Below are 21,651 nucleotides of genomic sequence, written 5' to 3' on the forward strand. Positions count from 1 at the left end.
GAGAAACAAAAATACCAGCAATCTTTGAGTACAAAGGGAAGCAGAGCTTCAGTGCCCTGCTACTGCAGTTGTTTATAGCTTGTTCACTGGCATGTTAGGAAGAGCGTTTAATGCAGCAGTGATATCTGTTTGGGTCTGCAGCAGTGTAGTCACCTTTACTTAAATGCCATTGACTGCCTGACTTGATTCCCTTCATTTCTGACAATACTATTCATTGTGCTTTATATGTAAACTTTAATTTTTTCCACTAGACTGATGTGGAATAACTGCTATTAAGATTTTAGCTGTGCATTTAATTTAACAGAACTTTTAAGTCTGTTTTTTATGTTCTTTTGTTTTGGCCTTGAAGTTTTTTAAAGCAGTCTTAACAATCTGAGACTTTTTATGGGTTTAAAGTAAATGTATATATTGAATTGTCTACTTTATATTCTTTAGGATATAACCAACTTAAAAAGAAAAATCTGAATTGTGGAAAATGTAGATATGATGCTGTATGGCAGCTGGCAGATATGATAATGTGGAAATTCTAGCAATCAACTGAATATTTCTTAGTTCTTTTTAAATAGCAGCTTTGGTATTTCTGTTTGTAATTAAAAATTAGCCAAGTGGTGAGGGTGCTTTATCTATAAAGCAGATTTCTGAAATGTTTTGAAATCTGAAAAAAAAATCCAGTAATTAACAATCCAGTTTTAACTCATCTAAGGAACAAGCTCAGTTACAGAGCTTGTTTAAGGAACGTTTATTGGAAACTACTTTGACAAAGCTTTCATGGATTTAAAATGGCACTTTTATTTTAAAACATAAGATGCAACACAAAAAAATTACAAATACAAAATTAAGCATTGTGATGAATATTTCATACCTCTTTTCTTGACCAGTATGGATTAATAGTATTACTTTTGCTGTGACTCTACTGTTATTGATTTTAATCATGTTTATAATTTGTGTCCTTACAGATAGAAATGCTTATTAGAAAGGAGGGTGTGGTGGTGGGCTTTTGGGGGTTGGTTTTGTTGGTTGTTGTTTTGTTTGGTTGTTTTCTTTTCCTAAGCTCCTGAAAAACTTGTTAATTGTGTTTTTATAACATTTAGTATCTGAAAAGAGAGGGAGAAGTGAACCCACTTAAATTTATCCAACAGTGTCTGCTTATTGGACAAATTGGAGAAACTAGTTCCTTATTTATTAGCTCTTTTTACCTGAAATTTGTGGGAAAAACTTTTAGGAGTTTAATTTGCTTAAGCAAAGATACAAACTAGTTTTAAGTCTAGCAGAAGTGATTAACAATGGGTTCCAGCCAAATAGCTAGCATTTGTAATACCCTTAATAAGCTGTAAGAGTCATGGTATGGGCCATTCATTTAGGAGTTGGACTTGATGATCATGATGGGTCCCTTCAAACTCAGAATATTGTGTGTTCCTGTGAAATGTAGAGAATAACTAACATTATCAGAGTGAATGAAGGTGAAAATAGTTCATGAGACCATTTGTAAATAGAAATTCTGCATATATTAGAAGAAACAATTTGCTTAACTGATGCAAAGCATATTTTATTGGGGGAGACAGGAGCTTATTTAAATGTCAAACTGCTCTCTAGTGGTTGCATACGTAAGATGTTGGAAAGCATGCAGTCAATTTGGCCTTACCTCCAACTTCATAAACTTAATGCAGAGTTTTAGAAACAGTAATATTTTTCAGCATATTTTCCTTTTTGAGTGTGACATACCCATTTTACTACTTAGTATGTTACACTAGACTGTTACAGTACTCTGTTGGCTTTTATTTAGAAATTGAAACTAAAATTCCACCTGTGTAAAAAGACTGGGGTCACACATTTATGATGGAGAAATTTCTTATCCATAAATTGCAGTAAGAAGTATCTGCAACAGTTACCTGCTATATGTGTTACATGACTTTGCTGAGCATACAAAATTAGTTACTGAGTCTGATTGTCCTTTCCTTGCATATGTATATTTTCCTTTTTCTGTTGCAAAACACGTGGGAGTTCATTAGATGTGTGTTTGCTTTCAGTTCTAATTTAATCTGAAATTAAGTCCTCTGTTTTTTATCTACTTTATCTACTACTTATCTAATATACAGATTGTCTAAAATGCATTCAGAGGAGATGATAATAGTTTAATACCTACTTTTTTTTTCTTAGAGTTGTCAGTCTACAGTGCCTTATTAAAAGAAAAATCTCTAATAGTTTCAGTACTGATATGGAATTGCAGTTTTAATTAAAGTTTGAAACTTTTTCTTCAACACATTTTTCTATGCCACATACTTAATATGCAAAAATGTTTTAATTTATATTACCTCAGATCTTCTCCCTAGTTAAACTTGCTCCAGTGTGTCAAGGACAGTGACTTCAGTCGTTCTGTGTGTACATAAAATAAAACACTTAAGTGTTCACAAGATCGCAACCTGAAGAATATTTTTACATAGTTTCATATCCTGATAAATTACCAGAAGTATTATCTCTTTAGTACTTGTTAGTTTTACATTTTGATTTTAGTTATATTTGTTATTCTTTCCTTTTTTGAATGGACATCTGAACCATATAATATTATAATATATTTGTGGAGTTCAGAAGTCAAACCAACATGCTTTAAAAGAAATAAAATTCTTGTGCATTTGTTATGTAAACAGCAAAAGTTCTCAATCTGCAAACATTTTCTGTCAGTGCAGTTTTTCCATATGTAACTCTTCAATAGGAAGAGTCTGTTATGTGAATAGTGGGAATGAAAACCGAAGAGATTTCTAGACACTTAATATTGTCTCAAGGGATTACTTATGTCCACCTTTACCCTGCAGCTGATTCTAGGTAATGTTAAATAAATCAATAAATAAAAAAGACTAATACTTAGGCTTAGCAGTTAAGTTACCAGTTTAGGCTGTTTCAAGTTAAGTAGAATGTAGAGTCTTGTTCCCTGCAGATATTGAAATTATTAGTTCCTCTTTTATGCCCAAATTTCATGGCTTGCCATTTCAGACTCCAAACAGTCTTAACATTACAATATAATTCTCCTAATAATTACAATATTATTCTCCTAATAATTACAATATTACAATATTATTCTCCTACAAAAATTACAATATTATTCTCCTATAAATTCTCCTAAATAAATTCCACTACTTATTTTCTTGCACCTAAGTAAATGCATTAAGGCATTTCAATTCCCAAATAACACCCTTTTGGAGTCTGAAATGTTAATTCTTTTGTAAGGTGCAAAAGACAGAAGACATTCCAGTTTGTATCATCTAAAAAAATACAAGTAAACCCCAGAATTATGCTACTAGCTACTTGCCTGCATCTAAACTGATTCCATTGGGGGCAAATTTGACTACAATTTGGAATTATTATGATGAACACACTGATTTTTACTTTGTACATAGCCATTTTTTCTTGATGTATTGTAGTTCCCAGTATAGACTATTGATGGCTAAATAACTGATTTCTAGTAAAAATATATTAAATGAAATATGAGTATAAATGTAATTTAAATCTATTTAATGATACATATCTAATATATATCATTAAATGTAAAAATATACTGAAAGATGACATGTATATTTCTTAGTGTGTATCAGTTCAGAGTAACTGAAGTAATTCTTCTCAGGCCTCAAATATTTGAATTATTATTTTGCAGGCCATTATGCCTTAAGACATGGTAGCAAACCAGGACTAATGGAGCTGGTACTTAGAATTAACAGTCATACTTAGTGTGAAGTTTAGATCATGTATTTATTCCATATTCAATTTTAATAATTCATAATGAAAATCAGGGTGGTTAATGACATTTGATATTTAGATTTCAGAAGGTGTGTTCTCTGGTGCAGCAGTCTTCAGGAATTTTTCTCAGAAATGTACACCTTCATCATTCTCACATTGAGAAACAAAATTAACAGGAATGCTGTTCACACTCCAAATGCATCAATTTCTCTCTTCCCAGCTAGAAATAGGTGGAGGACAAATACTCTTGTTTTGTCCCCAGGAATCTCTTATTGTGTAAAACTTAAACTTTCTTACATGACCATTTTAAATAGTATTTGTTTTGTACTGTTAGTACAGCTTCTGAATTTCTTCTAACTTAGTGTTGAGGCGCTGTGCTCACGTAGAACAGGAGAGTAACAGTGTTTGCAGTGTTCTCAACTCTTCCCTACATCAACTGCACAATCATTTCTTGTACTTGTAGAAGAAGTCTCTTTCAAAAAAAAAATATTATAAACCCTTGAGAGTTCGTAGTTCTCAGATTATGTAGTCACCTTGAAAGTCACTTAACTGAAATCTCAGTTTCTGATGTACGAGTTCATACCTCTGTAAATTTTAGGAAAGTTCTCCCTCTCTGTTGCACATCTATCTTAGATTTTAAATCCAATTTTGCATTGTTACATATCTCTTTTGTCACATAGATCATTGCTATTTATTTGCCATCTGTTTGGCTCTGTCTGAGAGTGAACCCAGTGGATCTAGGGGACTTTAGAGTACGACAGTCTGCTATAGACACCTTGAAGAGAGAATTTTTTAGTCCCACCATGCATTCCTTCTATTTTTATCAGTCTTTTTGCCACTTACAGAGGATGGAGAGATATAGAAGCCTCTTGAGAGCTTTCTGTGAGGATACTTCAAGGAATTGCCTTTAGTGGTGGGGCAAGAAGATCACCTTGTTAATTACAGACACTGTTAGTAATAAGAAGATGGTTTGAGGCACTAAGAAGCTGAGGAAAATTGGTTTTGACATTTTTGCCTGGGTGTTTAGCCTAAAGCTTAGAGGAGCAGTAAGCTCAGATTTAATGTTTAGTGAATGTAAATTTAAATGCTAAGAACAATCTTCCTCTCCCAAGAAAAGGAAAACATCTGCAGACTTCTTTGGAAGCTTGAAAAATCCATTGGCTAGAGAACAGGGAAGGTGTAAAAGAGAAACATGAAGAATGCTTACTATGTCACTGAGACAGAGGTTATCCAAGAACTTCGGCCAAGATAAAACCAGTATTGTCAGTAAATACTGTTTTTCAAGGGAGTTTCCAATGACTGTGCTACCAGAGCATCATCTGGGGAATATGAGTATGTAGAAGCATATGGCTTTGATTATTAAACTAGTTTTAGTTTCACAAGATGAAGCTAGGACAAAAGACCAGATGTTTGCCTAAAGACTAGTGACTATTTTCAGAATCATATTAGTATACATAGTCAACAGGCAAATACCAAAATGTGTTTATTCATGTAGGAATTGTTACAGGATCTTAGTAAATTATAACTATTTTGAAAATTCCTTTCTTTAACTCAGAAAAATTAAAAGCTTTACACAAAGCAGCTTTGAATTTGCTGGCTATTAATGCTTTGTGATGTATCTTTTTTCTATAATAGTATTTTTTTCATGGGATTGTCACATTTTCAAGATAGCTTTGTTTTATTTATCAGGTAGCCCGTGGAAGGTTTTCTATTTCTTCCTTTGCGCTGTCTTTTTATTTTGTTTTGTTATTACAGCTACAAAAGACCATGGTGGCAAGATGGTAATGTCTCTTGCTTTCATTTTGTTGCTAATACTGCAGGGGTCAGGTTTGTAAGCGAATGAAGCTCAAACCAAAACCACTGTCGCATCTGTCCTTGCCGTCACGTTACCTCTTTGACTGCCTACAGTAGCACAGGGGTAGTCTCAGTTTCGTTCATGCTGGTACTTAGAATTAACAGTCATACTTAGTGTGAAGTTTAGATCATGTATTTATTCCATATTCAATTTTAATAATTCATAATGAAAATCAGGGTGGTTAATGACATTTGATATTTAGATTTCAGAATCTTGAGTGAAGTATTACTGTAATGCACTGGATATTGTCAGTGTGGTTATAGCAAGAAAATTCAGTCAGTCAAATCTCTGTGTAAATTTTTATTTGTACTTTACTAGTAGTGGTGTGGGGGGATAAGGCAAAATAGTAGACAAAATAATTAGATAGATTTCCACAGGTATTTTACTTGACTGCCAGCTTATCTTCCTATAACATACTTGTTATGTTGCAAATATAATGAAAACGTGAAAATTTTGATAAGCACCTTTGTTGTTTTTTCAGACACGTGAATATTTCAATTACTTTATTTACATGTAATTCTGCATGTGAACTGGTTGCATGCTGATTTACAGTAAATAAAGGTAAATAGGGTCACTGAGTTGTGTTTATACATCACAGTGGTACCGTTCTTGCATGGTTTTATCTTGCATGACAATGGAATATGTTTGTATTACATGTATAACATGTCTTGTGGTTTATGCATGCTGCACTAATCTCTGTGTTAAATCTGTCCCCTCTTTATTCAGAGCATGCTGTCTCGGTCCTTTAATTCCAATTATGCTGCAGTTAGCAGCTTTCACTATGGCAGCTCTAGGGATCTGCATGGCAGCCAGGGTAGTGTTGCCTTGAGTGTTGCAGACGGAAGAGGTTCTGGTGTGCACATTGTTCGAGTGAGTATCTACAGGAGGCTATTGCAATATATAGCAGGGGAAAGAATAAATTGTAAGGGGGTCCTTAAATTGATACAGTTATCCTTTTACATATGCACAATGCTTTATTAAAATAATATAATTTATATGCTGAAATTATGTTTTAGGCATGAAATATTTTACCTTCGCTTCATATGCTATAAACTTATTGCAGGGCTTTTCAGTTTAATGTCATGAAGTTGAGTAGTCTAACTGGCTTTGTAGATGGTTGAATATGTGTAGAACTGTCTGATTTCATTGTACATTTGTGATCAAAAGATTACCATTCTGAATTTACCCTAGCCCGATAAGGTTTGAACAAAATCTGACTATTCTTCTTCCTCTCCCAAAAGAAATTCTGATGATATAAACTGTACTGTAAGATACTGTAGGCATTCAAGAAAATTTGTAGTCAGAAAATATGAGGAAATGAGCTTTTAAATAAGCACTCTGAGTGGTGTGTATGGCATCCCTAGTGAGCTGGATAAAGTCATCAGGAGACTTCCTTGAATCTTTGACTAGTTAATCGCTGGGATTTGTTAATTAATTTACTGCTGATAAAAGACACCTCTGCAGCTGTGGGATTTTTAAATGTCCATCAGTATTTTATTGGGTGTATGTCTTGGTTAGTGAGATTTTCTGCACAAATAATGTCCTAGTTAATAAAAAAAGATAAAGAAAGATAAAGCCCTTAAAATATTTTATCCTGAGTTTCTATTGAGAATTTTTAGTTTTTATTATATAAAGACTTTGTCTTTACCACTTCATTCTGTTTAAAGCATCCCCAGGCTTCTGCTCCAGGAGACCAATGCCAGGATGAAGTATTCATTTCGGGACAACAGAATTACTCATCTGCCACTCTTAGTCTCAAAGATGTTCCTCCAGACAGCATCAAAAAAACAGCTGTGCAGGTAGTTGTCTGCATGACAACATGGATAGGACATTATTTGCTTTTATTCTTAAGTCTGTGTATTTTATTAGCAGTAGAAACTTACTTTGGGATAGCAGTTGGAGCTAGGGCTTCTTTAAAATGTAATACACAAGCTTCAAAACTGACAAAAATGAAACAGCATCCTCAATGAAATGGTTGACTCTATGAAGGAAGATGGTTCTTACTTTTCTTCAGTAGGTAATTTGGAAGAAGAAATCCGCAGCCAAAGAAGTACTTGCAAGTAAAAATTGAAATATAGCAGATGATTTCTGAAAAGTAATACGAAGCTGATTAAACCTTCTAAAGAACAAACTTGAAATGTGTTGTGATGAAATTGTGATGATAAACCAGAATTAGTAGGAAACACTTTGTATTCATCTCTAAGCACCATGTCTGGAAGTGGGTCTTACTACCATGAAACTAAATGGATTTTTGCAAATTAATCAGCAGAAGCTGATTTTATTCTTAACACCTTCAGTAATTTCAGTTGCATTTCTACAGACGATGGGTATTGGGAACTTGCACAGCTGTGGATACATTTTACCTATATAAACTCTACCTCTGGCAACAAAAAAGTTTGCCTGTTATACTTCAAATTTTCAGAAAAGGCATGTATATTAAATATATATGATCTGTAAATAATCTGAAAATGTATTATAGACACATTATCATTTCTCAGAATCAGTCTGACATAAACTCAACAGAGCAGATTCTGATATGTGTCCATTCACATAGCATGGTTACAGGTTGAAATTTGCATACTTGTTACTTGTAATACTGAGTGAGTATTTTAACATCCTTGTATCCCATAACTAATATGATACGGGTGGCAGGCCAATCTGTTACTCAAGTGTATAGCAATTTTGGAATTATACAGATGAATCAGTGACTAATTAAGGTGGATAACAGCATGAGATGTAATGGCAAGGGGGTAAAAAGGCAGCGCATCTCAACACAGCTTCAGTGAGGAAACATTGCCAGCTCCAGCATCCTTCCTGGTGACATGATTGGAATGTTCTGTATGTCTTGACAGCTGTGTACCTCACTGCTGCTTGTCATCATTATTCCTATCAATCAGTTACATATCCATTAAGAAAAGAGTAACATTTTTTGGAAATACTACAATTTTGATATTAAGATCTTGAGCTTGGATGGGAACTTGCTCAAGGAGTTTTCTTGTGAAGTGATCACCATAATATACTTGGTGAGCATGTAGTCTGCCACGCCTGGGATAGGGAGTGGGAATTTTTATTTTTCTATGATCTGTTGGAAATTGTTACAAAATATCTGAATTTTTTGTAAGAAAAGCACAGACTATAATGGCATGAATCTAGTGTCAATACCATCAATTTCACTGCTGGAAAATAATATTTGGGGAAACTCAGTGAAAAAACAAGTGCTAATAGCAAAGGCTGTATATTTTGTGCTGATAAATTAGCACTCAAATAAAGATTTTGTTTTTTCAAATTGTTCAGTAGGTCAGAGCTGATAGCTATAAACAAAATGGATGTAATTGTACATGATCCAGAAGAGTAGTTTTAATAATGTTGCTGAAAATTAAGAGCAGTGACATATGAGAAGAATTGAATTAATGAAACAAGAATTGAGGATTGCTGCTTATAAAACGCATGACCTTGATAATTTTTTTTTCAGATGCCTTTAACAAATGGACAAATGTGCCAGCCTCAGAGGCTTCCAGCAAACTACAGCCAAGTCCATCATCTCCCTCCTCAATCATCAGTCGCAAGACATCCATCTAGAGAGCAATTAATTGATTATCTGATGTTGAAAGTTGCCCACCAGCCTCCCTATACCCAGTCCCAGTGCTCTCCCAGACAAAGCCATGAGCTGGCAAAGCAAGAGGTAAGAGTAAAATCTATCTGACAGATACAACATCTGTCAGTCAGAGACATTGTTACATTCTTTTCATTTATTATCATTTCTCTGTAGATGGTGACAGAAGCAATATAGGGATTTACCTCCAGCAAAAGATCTCAGATAAATTCTATCCCTCAGATCACACATTCCTTCCAGTTTTGAGAGAAATGTGGTAGAATTTTAACTGAATGCAACAGAAACTTTACCTTGCATCTTTTTACTGAGCTAAAAATTAATTTCTCAACTAAATTTATTTATCTCTGCTTCAGTATTTAGCTAGTAACTGAAGAAAACATGAAGTCACAGTACAACTTAGAGTACTTTGCATCTGGAATAGTTAAACCTGCAAGTGCAGAAATGTATATCCCTAAGCAAAAATCCATATAAATGTTGGAGCAATCTGATGCATACCTGATAACTATGTTTTGTTTATGATAGATATGTATATAAGAAATTCTTATACCATTTAATGACCCTTTCCTTGTGACAGCCCTCTTTCTATATTGTTTGAGTTTTTTTTTTTTAATCCTGATAACTTCATTTTCATTCTGTGCTAGAATGAGAATGTCCACTTCCTGTGTAAAATAAGTTTTTTATTCATCTCTTCTAGCAAGAGAAAGAGGACAGTCTTGGCTATGTACCACTTGCAGTCAAAGTAGGAATGAGGCTTGATTTTCAAAATTTACCTAGAGGTAGCAAAGAAATAGGAGGAAGAGATTCTTTCACATAAGCATGTATATTTGCTGGGGGCATGAAAGTAACCCACTTAATATTGAAATATCTCTGAATTTAAAGCTCATGTGACTTATTATTATAATAATAGTGTTATTGGAATAAAACTTAAGTACAATCTGCATCATGTTATATTGCAATCTTGTTCTGCATTAATATTATGAGGTATAATAATCTCTGACCTGCTTTTTAATTTTTTTTTAATTTCAAAGGTTTTATTCACCTGAATTCCTAATAATTTCATTACAGTAGCTTTGAATATAGATTTTTCAGCCAATTAATCTTATTTTGATTGTAATTACTTAGATTCGAGTGAGAGTTGACAAGGATCCAGAACTTGGATTTAGTATATCAGGAGGAGTTGGAGGGAGAGGAAATCCATTCAGACCAGAAGACGATGTAAGTATTCTATACTAATGCTTCTTGAAAGCCTTCTGATCTGTGATGTTTCTCGTGTTCAGCAATGGGAGAAAAGAAAGTATATATATTTCTCAAACCACTACACTCCAGGACTGGAAGGGAGAAAATTGGAAAATTATGTGGAAAATCAAGGTTGTAGGTGGTCACAGTTGAATGACAGTACATATGATTATTCCAGATGAGTAGTTTTTACAGTGGTTAACAGTTCTAGTTATCTGTTAGCAGATTTGAGATAGTGAATTGTGGAGTGTACAATTAGGAATCCTCTTATAAAAGAGATGGTGACTTAGCCTACAGCTCTATTTCTAGTAGTAGATAATTCATGTTGATATATACATCTGCCAATTTAAACCAAGGTGGGTCACAATTATCTTTAAAGATAATTCTGTATTTTTAACATCAGGAAATGGAGGCAGTTGTAAAAGTCAGAGACCTGTAGAATAGCATTGCGTTCTCTTCTACTTAGGATGGAAATTTGAAAAAATATTTTGAATTACATCTGTTTGATGCTATCCTGTTATTCATAAATAAGTTGTCAAAAACATTCCCACATCTGTTTTTCAAGGGCATATTTGTAACCAGAGTGCAGCCAGATGGACCAGCATCTAAGCTGTTACAGCCAGGGGATAAAATAATTCAGGTAATGTACTTAATGTAATTAATGAGAGTAATGACTTAATTAACTAGCCTATGTAATATACTGGTTTGGTTTCAGTTCACACCTAAGAGCAGAATGTTTACTTTTTTCTTTGGCATCTATTTTGATTTTTTCTTGGGTGTCTATTCCTGATACATTCTGGGATGAAACTTCATTTTCTGCCACCTAACACACCAATAAGTGACTCAGACTAAAGCACAGTGAATAATTTTTTCAAAGTCTGAACATTTTTCACACATCTGAAGACAAAAAAAAGTGACAAAAGATGTCATTTGAGACATTTCATTAGGCTGTACTATCATTCAGTTGTTGCATTTGTGTTCGTTCACATAGTGTTGAGAACAATGGTTGTCTGAACACCAACAGCTGCCCCTGACAGCTGCTCCCCACAGTTGCACTCTCCTGTTACATCCCTCTCCGTGCTGCAGCTCCTGCCAGCCTTTGCTGCTCTTGCCCACTGGCAGGCCGGACATGCACGAGCCCTGGCCAGAGCTGCCCCTTTGCTGCCTGGTGTCTGGCTGGCCACAGCACGCACCTCCGGGCTGCCCATCTGCTGCTGGCCAGCCAAGTCACGCATTTCAGGAGCCATGGCTTCTGGACTGCAAGCTGTGTTGTTGCTTCTCTAGGAAGTCTGTACCTATCAGACCTTTTCTGTATTAGATTTGTTTGAAGTTGTCTTGTATAAATGAGCTTGTAAGCTATTAGGGGAGGGGTCAGAGAAATTAACAGTACGTTTGTAGTGCCTTACTTTCTTAACGAAAATGAGCTAGTGGGACATCTGAAAATTGTTCTAACTACCTTTAAATTCCAGAACTTGTTAAAAATAGTTATTTATCGTACCATGAAAATGTTGATGGAATCAACTGTGCTGCATTTCAATTTTCTAAAAACAGAACAAACAAAAAGCCCAAAACCAAACACCCAACCCCTACTAGTGTCTCGATTAAACCACAACATCCTGTGAACCATATTCTAAAACAAAGCCAAATTGAAAACTCATCCTAGTTCTTCTAATGAAAGATAAAGCCAAAAGGCACACAAGAAACCTGAACTGAGACTAAGTTGTTCCAGCTAAAAGATGGATTGTTCTTAAGCACAATAAATAATTTCTGCTTGTCTCTCCTCACTGGATTAGAGAGGTCCTAGTTCTCTTACTGATACAGGGATGGTGATAACCTAACACCCAGGGTTACCAACACATACATGAACAGGAAGCATGTTAAAACTTTGAAAAAACTACTAGCACATTTGTTATGTATTTGTAAAGTGGAACATACCTGAAAGGTAATTTCTGTTTTGTGGTTTATTCCTGTCTTTATAAATGCCATGAAGACAAATCAAATTACTTAATGAAGATTTTTTTATGTTGCCACTGCTTGAGTTTTGCTTATTGTTTAATAAGGGATTCAATTTGAAAAAGGCTCAAGAACAAGTGGCACTTCCATGCTTAGACAATCAGAAGCCGCTTTATTTCTCATAACAAAGGGTATTTTTTAATGTAACAGCACATTCTTTTTAGCTGTGATAGTCGCAGTGATGATGTAATGACAGTCCCACTCTGTCTTGAGCCACTCAGACTTCATTTTCTTAATGAATACTATCTCTTCCAAAATGCCTTTGCTATGCTTGATTTTGCAATGTTCTCTGTAAAACATTCAGTAGGCATGCATATTACAATGCATGTCTAATACATATTTTTAATAAAAGTACACTATATGATGAATGACTAGATAAATGAAAGTAAGACTTAAGACTAGGCTAGGACATTCTGTACAAATTATGATTTGAAAGGATTGTTGCCACTTTTGCTCTCTGAGCAGTCTACATAAATCTTCCTCTGCAAATCTAGAAAGATGTGAAAACCCCTGGTTTTCTAACCAAGGATTCAGCTGGTAAAACAGTGATGGGATAAGAACTGTAACATTCAAAATGTCACTGCTAAGGCACAGAGAGCACATCCAGTTCTCTGTTCCCTGTCACCACACAAGCAGCTCAGGGAAAAAGATGGGATGCACAGCTGGAAGCTGTAACAGTTTAAAGGGACAAATTTGTCCTTTTGCAACATTTTGCTGACCAGGTTGAGCATGATGTTGCTCTGGTATGCTCAGAGAAGTTGAGCTGTAGCCATGTTTTCCCTGTCTATTGTAGGCCACTTGGGCCTGTCTGTGTTTGCCAAGACAAACTTGTCCAAGAATGACAATATTGTTTAGAGCCATACACAAATACAAGTTGGAGATTATCTCAGAGTCTAACACCAAAAAATGGCTCCCAGTGCCATTAATGTTTTTGTCACAGGACTCAATAGTTTTAATTTATCACAGATGCCATCTCTAATATTCTGATACTTAAAATAGGTTTGTGTCATTTGTTGCCCATTTAGGATTTTTTCATGTGGCTGTATTACAGCTGATGAATTAGATGTCTGATGTTAATAGCTTAATATGCAGTTTTCTTTTGGTTATTTGCAATATTCTTCCAAGGCTGATATGGTAATTTAGTTTTTTGTAGCATGCAGGTACAAATTCAAGTAATCTGCAGTGTTTTATTCTCTGCATTCATATAGAAACCTTAAGGCTTAAATAAACGTACACGAAGTAATGAAATATCTTTTACTAACATGGAATAAAGACTGTCATTTTCAATTTTAAATATTTCTTTTTAGGCTAATGGATACAGCTTCATCAACATTGATCATGGACAAGCAGTGTCGTTGCTAAAGACTTTTCAGAATGCAGTGGAACTCATCATTGTGCGAGAAGTTTCTTCATAAGTACCGTGGATTGTGGGGATAAACCAACAGAATTCATTGAAGGACTATGGGGAAACTGAATATTTTGCATATTTTTATACATTAAAAGAACTCAGAATTATGATCAAAATTTGTACAGGAAATACTGAACTTGTGGTTAAAGGGGGAAAAACCACTGTAGAGAACATACAGGAAATAATTTTGGAAATGTGTATGGTGAATCAACTTCTTTTTAAGCATTATAGCAATTTAAGGATCACTCCTCCAAGAACAAACCTGTGTTGTTTTTTTGTACAGATGGTAGGTTTATTTTTGGATAATTCATACACATTACTAAACTTTGTGCAAGGCTTTGTGAAGCCTCAGTTGTAGCCAATGGACAGATGGCAGGGCTGTCTGTCCTGTAGCTGTTTATTGCCTTTATTTTTATTCACCAGATATTAATGTGTTACGCTGAACCACTTCTGTAGATACGAACGGGGATATGAAGTGTTGGCTTTGCTATGTGCACATTGTATAGATGAATGGGTAGATGGAAGGTGGTGCTGGTTGGACGGAATAAAGGTCAGGTGAAACAATTATCTGCTATCTAAATCTGGAATCAGGAGAGAAGAAAAAGTGTTTAGTTCTGGAGTGTACGTCTACCAATAGAAAATGCAATAAAAGCTTATGGTGTTTTTTTAGGAAGACTGTAACTACAAATTTGTGATATTATACAGGATTTGTTCTTAATGTAGTCATTGAATATTCATTTGCCACACGTCATTCATGTTTAGTTGTTTTCTTGCATACATAATTTTTTCAGCTGTACTGTGGAATTGTGCCCAGAGATTTTTCTCTGCTATGGAAATCCCCAATTTTGTGGAAATGGTGATAATTTTATCTTTATAAAAAATACTCCATTTTAAGCTGACAGATATTAAAAATGAAACTGAAATGGCCAGTTTTTAAGATTGTTGCCTGTAATATAAATTTAAACATACACAAATGATGCAGGAAAGGTTATGAAAGACATCTCAATTTTTTTGGCCTCTGCATTGCCTTGTTAATCAAAAAGGAAACCATACACATGGAGCTAGGTAACCAAAGCAAGTTTGTGAAACTTTGAGCAGTGATGGAGAATTGCTGTGGTGAGATGGAGAGTAAAGGGAGGGTGTACTTAAAACCCACCAGTTCGTAATGAGGTTTCTTAAAGGGCTGTTCCTACAGGTAACATTAAATGTGAACTAGACACTTCAGAGTCATTAAAGGGTTTCTGATTACATTGATGTAATAGTGATTTACCACAGGCTGCCTTTGTTCCTTATTACTGTATAAAAGGTTCAATTATGCTTCTATTAATTTTGTTTACCAGAAACATTATCTTTCTCCTTTGTAATTGAATAGAGACTGCATAGTCTGCAGTGATAATTCATACACGGTTGTTATGGACCAGGGAAAAGTGCCATAGAAGACCGATAACTGTTTTTAATCAGGGCTAATAATTAGCCTGTCATTGGAGCAATATTCAATTATTGCAGTTCATTTTTAATTATGTACAAGTTGGTAGTTTGGGACAGGTATAAGCGCTTTTTTTCAACCCAAAAAGTAAATGCTTTTAATAAAGCTAGCAAAAACACCAGCTTCCTTTAGTTTTGGAAGAATGAGCTGGAAGAGAAAGGAATTATACATAGCTAGCAGTAATAAACAGGCAGTACTTTTTTAATAAGTGAACTCCAATATTATTGCACTTCTTTCAAAGATGTTAACTATTGCTTATTGTACTGTGTATAGTTCTAATAATTTTAATTGAAACCCTTTAACAACTCTTTGTATATTTTAATTCTTTTTAGTTGATTTTCAGTAATATTTGCATAGAAAATGATTTTTTTGATATATTAGCAGAAATGTGCTGTATTTTGATAAAATTCACTTATTTTCTGTGTGCTGTTAATCTTAAAGAATGAGAAACATAGCTATATAATGGCAGGCTTCAGTGTTTAGTTGTTATTTAGTTTCTATTTTTTTATTGAAAATGCAAAATGTTCACATCATGTGTTCATTACTTTTAATCATGTTATTTTTATCACACACTGCCTTTTAATGGGGATACATACAGACAAGTCCTAAATTACCTTGGTCTTCTATAAAACCTGTATCTTTGAGAAGGGAAAAGTCCAAAAAGCAGAACTGATTCTTTACTGATCTTGGACTGACTTTGTATACATTTTGCAGTACACTTAAATATATCACTGAGAAATTATACTGTATTGTATTTTGCTTTAATGGTAACAGAAGTTTTAAATGTTGCTGTGTCACTTAATTTTCAGATTTATGTATCACAGAAAAATTCTACCAAAAACTGTTCGGCTGGTAGAACTATATAAGTAGAGATTTATAGCAAGAAGTTTAGTACTTCTTGTGGAAATACTTGGCCAAAGCTTGTCTTCCGTCAGTTAGCAAATTAATTGTCTAATAAAACATGGATTATGCTGATTTTACTCACTAAATGTTTGAGTTTTCAGTGAATTGAAATGTGTTTGTTTTGTCAGTGTCAGTATGTGAAGGTAAACATGTCAGACTAAATGATTTTGTGGGGAGTGGGAGAAAGAGGACTCCTTAACTAGTGCAGCCAGAATTCAAAGGAGCAGAGACAATATCAGCACTTTTCAGTTTGAATGCATTGTAAACTACATTTTGAATAGAATAAAATCCATCAGCAACCTGAGTTACTCAGCATGGCAGTGAATTGATGCAAACTGTGTTAATTCTTTCTATTCTTAATAGTTCATTAAAGAATCAGTTCAACTGATGTAATGAAAAGATGAAGTCTCCCACGTATTTATTATGTAAATACTTTTTTAGTTTCTTTTTTTAATGAATTAAGAAAAAGTGTAAATACTTGAAATCATTCTATGAACACAGACATAGCAATAAGCAACACACAGAATCTAAAATTCATTATTATTTTGGTTTTATTTAGAAATATTCCCTTGTCAACAGCTATGTAATATTTCTATTGATCAGCATTTATTCAACATTCCAAATTTTTGTATATAAGAAGACTGTTTCTGAGGTAACACATGGAGAATAGATAATAAACTAATGCTCTTTAAAGCTGTGTGAAATTGACTTATTTAAATTTTAGGAAAAATTCTCCATAACATTATTTAATTATCTACAGTTTTTGTAGACCTCAGTACTCAATCAATGTGCATTAGCAAAGTCTTATTTGTGTTTGTGCCTCTGTACATCTCAGTGCCCACGTGTCTGTTCTAAGTGATTTCCTTGCAAGACTGGGTTCTTCACAACAAAGAAATGTTTTTGTGAATAACCCCATGTGATGGGTAAACCTTGCCTTGATGCCAGGTGCTCACCAAACTGCTCTATCACTCCCCCTTCCCTAGCTGCACAGGAGAGAAAATAAGATGGAAAACAGCTTGCATTTTTAAATGAAGCAGTTTACTAAAGCAAAAGAGAAAGTTTACTCACATACAAGCAAAGAGAAAATAAATAATTTTATTTTCTACTTCTTACCAGCAAGTGATGTCCAGCACTTCTAGGAAGCATCAGCACAGGCAGAGGTTGCTCCGGAACGCAAACACTGTAAAAAAAAAATGCCCCACCTTCATCCTCCTCTTCTTAGCTTTTTTATCTGAGCTGATATGATGTGGCATGAAACAGACCACCTTTGGTGTGTTTGGGTCAGCTTTGTGTCCCCTTCCAAGATCTTGCTCACCCCCAGCCTACTGATGAATGTAAGGAACACCGTGGTGGTGCTGTGCCAGTACTGTACAGCAATACTGTAACTACCAGTGCAAAGCACAGCTCTGTGAGGGCTCCTGTAGGGAAAATTTACTTCACCTCAGCTGGACCCAATGCATCCCAGTCTTGCAATAAAATCATATTAGGGCAGCGAGTGGCTACTGTCACAAAGAGAGGACTTTAGTTGCAAGTTTACTACTTTTGATAGGCAGAGAGAAATGCCTAGGTCAGTGAGTAGGGTTAAAATTAAGAGTATGCTGAAAGCACTCTGAAGAGGTGTACAAGGGTAATGTGATAGAGAAACTAAAGAGGTAGGCACAGCATTTCACAGGAGAGCTAAATTTGGCTTTACATCCAGTTTTCTTGAAAATCACAAAACAATGTGTTAACACAAATTGTTTCATCTTTTTGTCCTCTGATATACCAGTAACACTGTGTTCTACTTCCTCTTACAGAAAACTGATTCTCACTATTAACAGGTTATGGCTCTGATGACGCTGGAGGGTTGGGCCCCTTGTTATTTAGGTTTTCTATATCTGCTCTCTATTTGGACATGATTTCATAACAGTTTACTTTTTCGTCAAGCATCTGAGAATACTAGGTCTAACTTCTGTTTTTCTGCCTGAAGGTACTTTTTCAGAGAGAAAATGTATTTTTTGGTATGCTGTCACTACTGCCATGCATTATATTCGATTTTGGAATGTGTACGGAAGATTCTATTGCAATATCTATGAGATTGCCTTGAAACTGGAGCTCTGCTACACCATTAAAACTGCACTACAAGTAGGAGCCTTACATGCAGTGCTGGAAGCCACCAGTTTCCAGCTATTACCTTCCACTGCTATTCCACCTGTAATTCTGCTAGTGACAGACTGCCCAGGTCTGCACTGTGGGGCCCAAGGCTCTTGAAGCTATTGGGTCTGAAGAGGTCCTTTCTCCCCACCCAGGGCCTCCCAGGTTGCCGAGTTCCAAAATTCCTCTGCTTAGCAGCACAGGTCTTGCAGGAAAGGTCATGGGTGGGCCCTAGGTGCTCCCTTTGATCCAACAAGCCTCCTCCTAGCGCCAACTGAAGGGTGAGAGGATCACCCTCTCCAACCAAGGGCAGCTGCAATGAAGGCTACATGCTGCATGCTGCACCAAGGCATGCTGCACCAAGGGCTACTGGCCACACTTGCTACAAGCCACCAGTGTCCCAGGCCCCAGTCGCTCCCTTGCCTTGTACCTGGCAGCAGCAGGTCCCTCATTTTCCCTCAAGTCTCTCAGAGGGTTCCTATGAGCATCTGGTCTCTTCTACTGCTGTCTGAAAGCCTCATTTCAAGTACTAACAGCATCACCCTTCCTTGCAGTTCAGGCCCTCTTCTCTGTGGGACTCCCTCATTTCCAGCTCTTTGCTCCCTTTTGTTTTCTGTACCTGAATATTGTCTGTGAGAATGTGACTTGTATTTCAGTTCTGCAATCTAACTATTTGAACCATTGCTTTGTATTAGGGATAAGCATTAGGTATGGAAAAAGTAGCAGCTGTTTGGCTTAAAGGAAAACATGAAATGAGCACTAAATCTAGTGTTTTAAACTGCATCAGAAATACTGTGCTCAGGACGTTGTGCTTATGGAAAGTAATTTGCAAGGGTGGATAAGCATTACTGAGCTGTGAAAGATTCAGTTAACATATAGCTTGCAATACTTGAGTCAGGACACTTCAGCCCCTCATATTTAGATCAATACCTGATTAAAAGCTTTAGAGGTGCACTTGGAATGTGCAAGAAAACATATGGCAAGGCTGGTAAAGGTTCCTGAGATGGCCAAGAAGAGTTCCTCATGAAAAGTCATGTTGCTGAAGTAACAAAAGTATTCTGCATGGCCCAATCATTAGATCATCAGGAATTAAATTTCTTATAACAGTAGTCTGCAACATCTATTTTTGCAGCTGCGTAACACAAGGGGGAGTGTGGCTCTGAACTGCATCCATTTCATGAGGCATGGCTGGATGCTGCAAATGGCTGAAATGTTTATACTTAAGTATTGTTCAAAGTAATGGAAAAAAAAAAAAAAACCTGGCAAAATATGGCAAAATATTCACTTTTGTTTGCCAGATGTGGAAACACTGACTGGGACAAACCTTTCATGGACTGTCTTTTAATAGAGAAAGTGGTAGCAGATGAATCAGATGCTCTACAGAGAAATTCTCATTTAACTGCTAATGTTGGTAATTTATGAAGGAAACTTTGGAGAAAAAAACAACATTAAAAAAAAAGAAAACAAGCAAAAAATGGGTAAAAGCTTTCTACTGAATTTTAAGTATGCACTGGCAAAATACAGGATTTGTAAGTATTGTGCTATGGCTCTTAACATCAGTGTTTTAGCATATTTTATTTATTTTCATCTGCAAAAACTTCCACTTACAACAGAATAATCAACAACTGGTTTTGAATATGGAGAAGGTATTTTTTGCTGAGAATGTTCCTGCCAAAAACTACTTCAGCTGAAAGCTATGGCTTCACTACAGAGAAACTGAGGTTTACTAATAAATATTGAAACAGATAGTAACAGCTGGTTAGCTGACATAATACTAAGTCCTGGAAAAATGAAAGAATTATGTAAAATTGTCTCATTTGCTATCTGGCATGAGCAATGAATTATGAGGTGGGACTTGATGCATGCAAGGGTTAGAAATCATGCTGAAAACCTCCAAACAGATAAAACATCTAAACAAATTTTTTTTCTGCTGCATTTTAATTTTATGAAAACACACTGGATGATTTCCTGACTCTGCAGTATACAATGTATGGTGTTATTTAATTGCAAATGTAGTTAATGTATTATAGATTGAATCATTATGTGCTTATATTTTAAGACATTTGAAGACACACAATAATACACACACAAAAAATTTTTATTAGAGTTACTACTTACCAAACTCACTTTGTTTTGTAATACTGCCTATTTTATGCCACTTTCAAAAAAAAGGTGGAAGTAAAACATTAATGTTTATCTGCACCAAATTTTCAACTTTTGTTTAAAATTTAAATTCCAGTTTAAAATTAAACTCCAGTTTTCAAACTTCACATTTATAACAATTCTATTATATTCTTATGCCACAAAGAAAACTTCTTGCCCTACTCCTAAAAAATGTGACTGAAAAGGAGAAGAAATTCATCCAAGTGAATTCAGAATTTTCTATCTAACACCTTTGAATTACCTTGTTCAGACATGGTTTTTTGAGGTTTAAAAACATTATCCCCTTATGTAGAATTACATGCTGTGATTCCCAGCAGGATAACCTCACAGCAAAGAAGAAAGATGTTTTTTTCACTCCAGTGGGCACCTACCCAAACAGTTCCAATTGCATGTACTGCCACAAAAACAGCAAGGAGCAAATCTCCTAGCAGACACCCAGTTTAATTAAATTAAAAAAAAAAAAAAGAAAAGGAAAAAAGCTGAGTTTTTACATTTTCCTAGACACAAACATAGTCACACATATGGGTATTAAAAGTATATCATAAAACTATTAGTTTATCTACTGACATTTAGACTTTTATATAGCTTTTAAAAAGGATTTCTTGAAATTCCCTTTTGAAGAAAAAATGATTCTGTAATCCAAGAAGTGTTCTCTGTAGAACAGATACTAAATTTCATAAGTAGAAATGCTGCCCTGAAAGGTAACTGGATAGAGATTCTATTTTCAGATTAAGATTCTCAAATCTTAACTTTTGTGCATTTTCCCTCAGTTTCTCAGTGGTGCAGATACTCCTCCTTTGTTAATATGTGTTTGGAGATTCAGAGTCAGCAACATTATCTCAGGTTGTCAGCTAACCCCCTCATCATATTTTGAAGGAAGTTTAAAAATAATTGTAGGTCAAGATGAGCTACTCCATTTTTGATACAAGCAATTTTATGGGGAGAAGAATGTAATTGTAAAACACATTTCTAGAGCTGCTAACGTGACTCTTCTAATTGAAACTGCTGTGCTCAATACAGCAACCCTAAATTTTTTCATGTGTTTGCTGTAAAACAGATAAAAAGCAGATGCAGAACTCTCGCAGCTGTTTCAGTTTACCAGTGTTAACTTG

General features: G+C 35.2%; 1 protein-coding gene across 7 annotated transcripts in view; it reads left to right on the forward strand.

Annotated features, from left to right (window-relative positions):
* The window catches only part of ERBIN (erbb2 interacting protein), a 121,759-nt gene extending 104,823 nt beyond the window's left edge, over nucleotides 1-16,936 (forward strand). For 3 of the 7 annotated variants that reach the window (XM_063180469.1, XM_063180465.1, XM_063180466.1), the window contains 6 exons: nucleotides 6,311-6,454; nucleotides 7,252-7,383; nucleotides 9,057-9,266; nucleotides 10,320-10,412; nucleotides 10,999-11,073; nucleotides 13,754-16,936. In XM_063180469.1, the coding sequence (XP_063036539.1) occupies nucleotides 6,311-6,454; nucleotides 7,252-7,383; nucleotides 9,057-9,266; nucleotides 10,320-10,412; nucleotides 10,999-11,073; nucleotides 13,754-13,861 (762 nt within the window). In that variant the 3' untranslated portion in view covers nucleotides 13,862-16,936. The remainder of the gene's footprint in view (nucleotides 1-6,310; nucleotides 6,455-7,251; nucleotides 7,384-9,056; nucleotides 9,267-10,319; nucleotides 10,413-10,998; nucleotides 11,074-13,753) is intronic. The other 4 variants (XM_063180467.1, XM_063180468.1, XM_063180470.1 and 1 more) reach the window with 2 other exon arrangements.
* Nucleotides 16,937-21,651: the final 4,715 nt, after the last annotated feature.

This window comes from Melospiza melodia, chromosome Z, assembly GCF_035770615.1.
Source record: "Melospiza melodia melodia isolate bMelMel2 chromosome Z, bMelMel2.pri, whole genome shotgun sequence".
Taxonomy (NCBI): Eukaryota; Metazoa; Chordata; class Aves; order Passeriformes; family Passerellidae; genus Melospiza; species Melospiza melodia.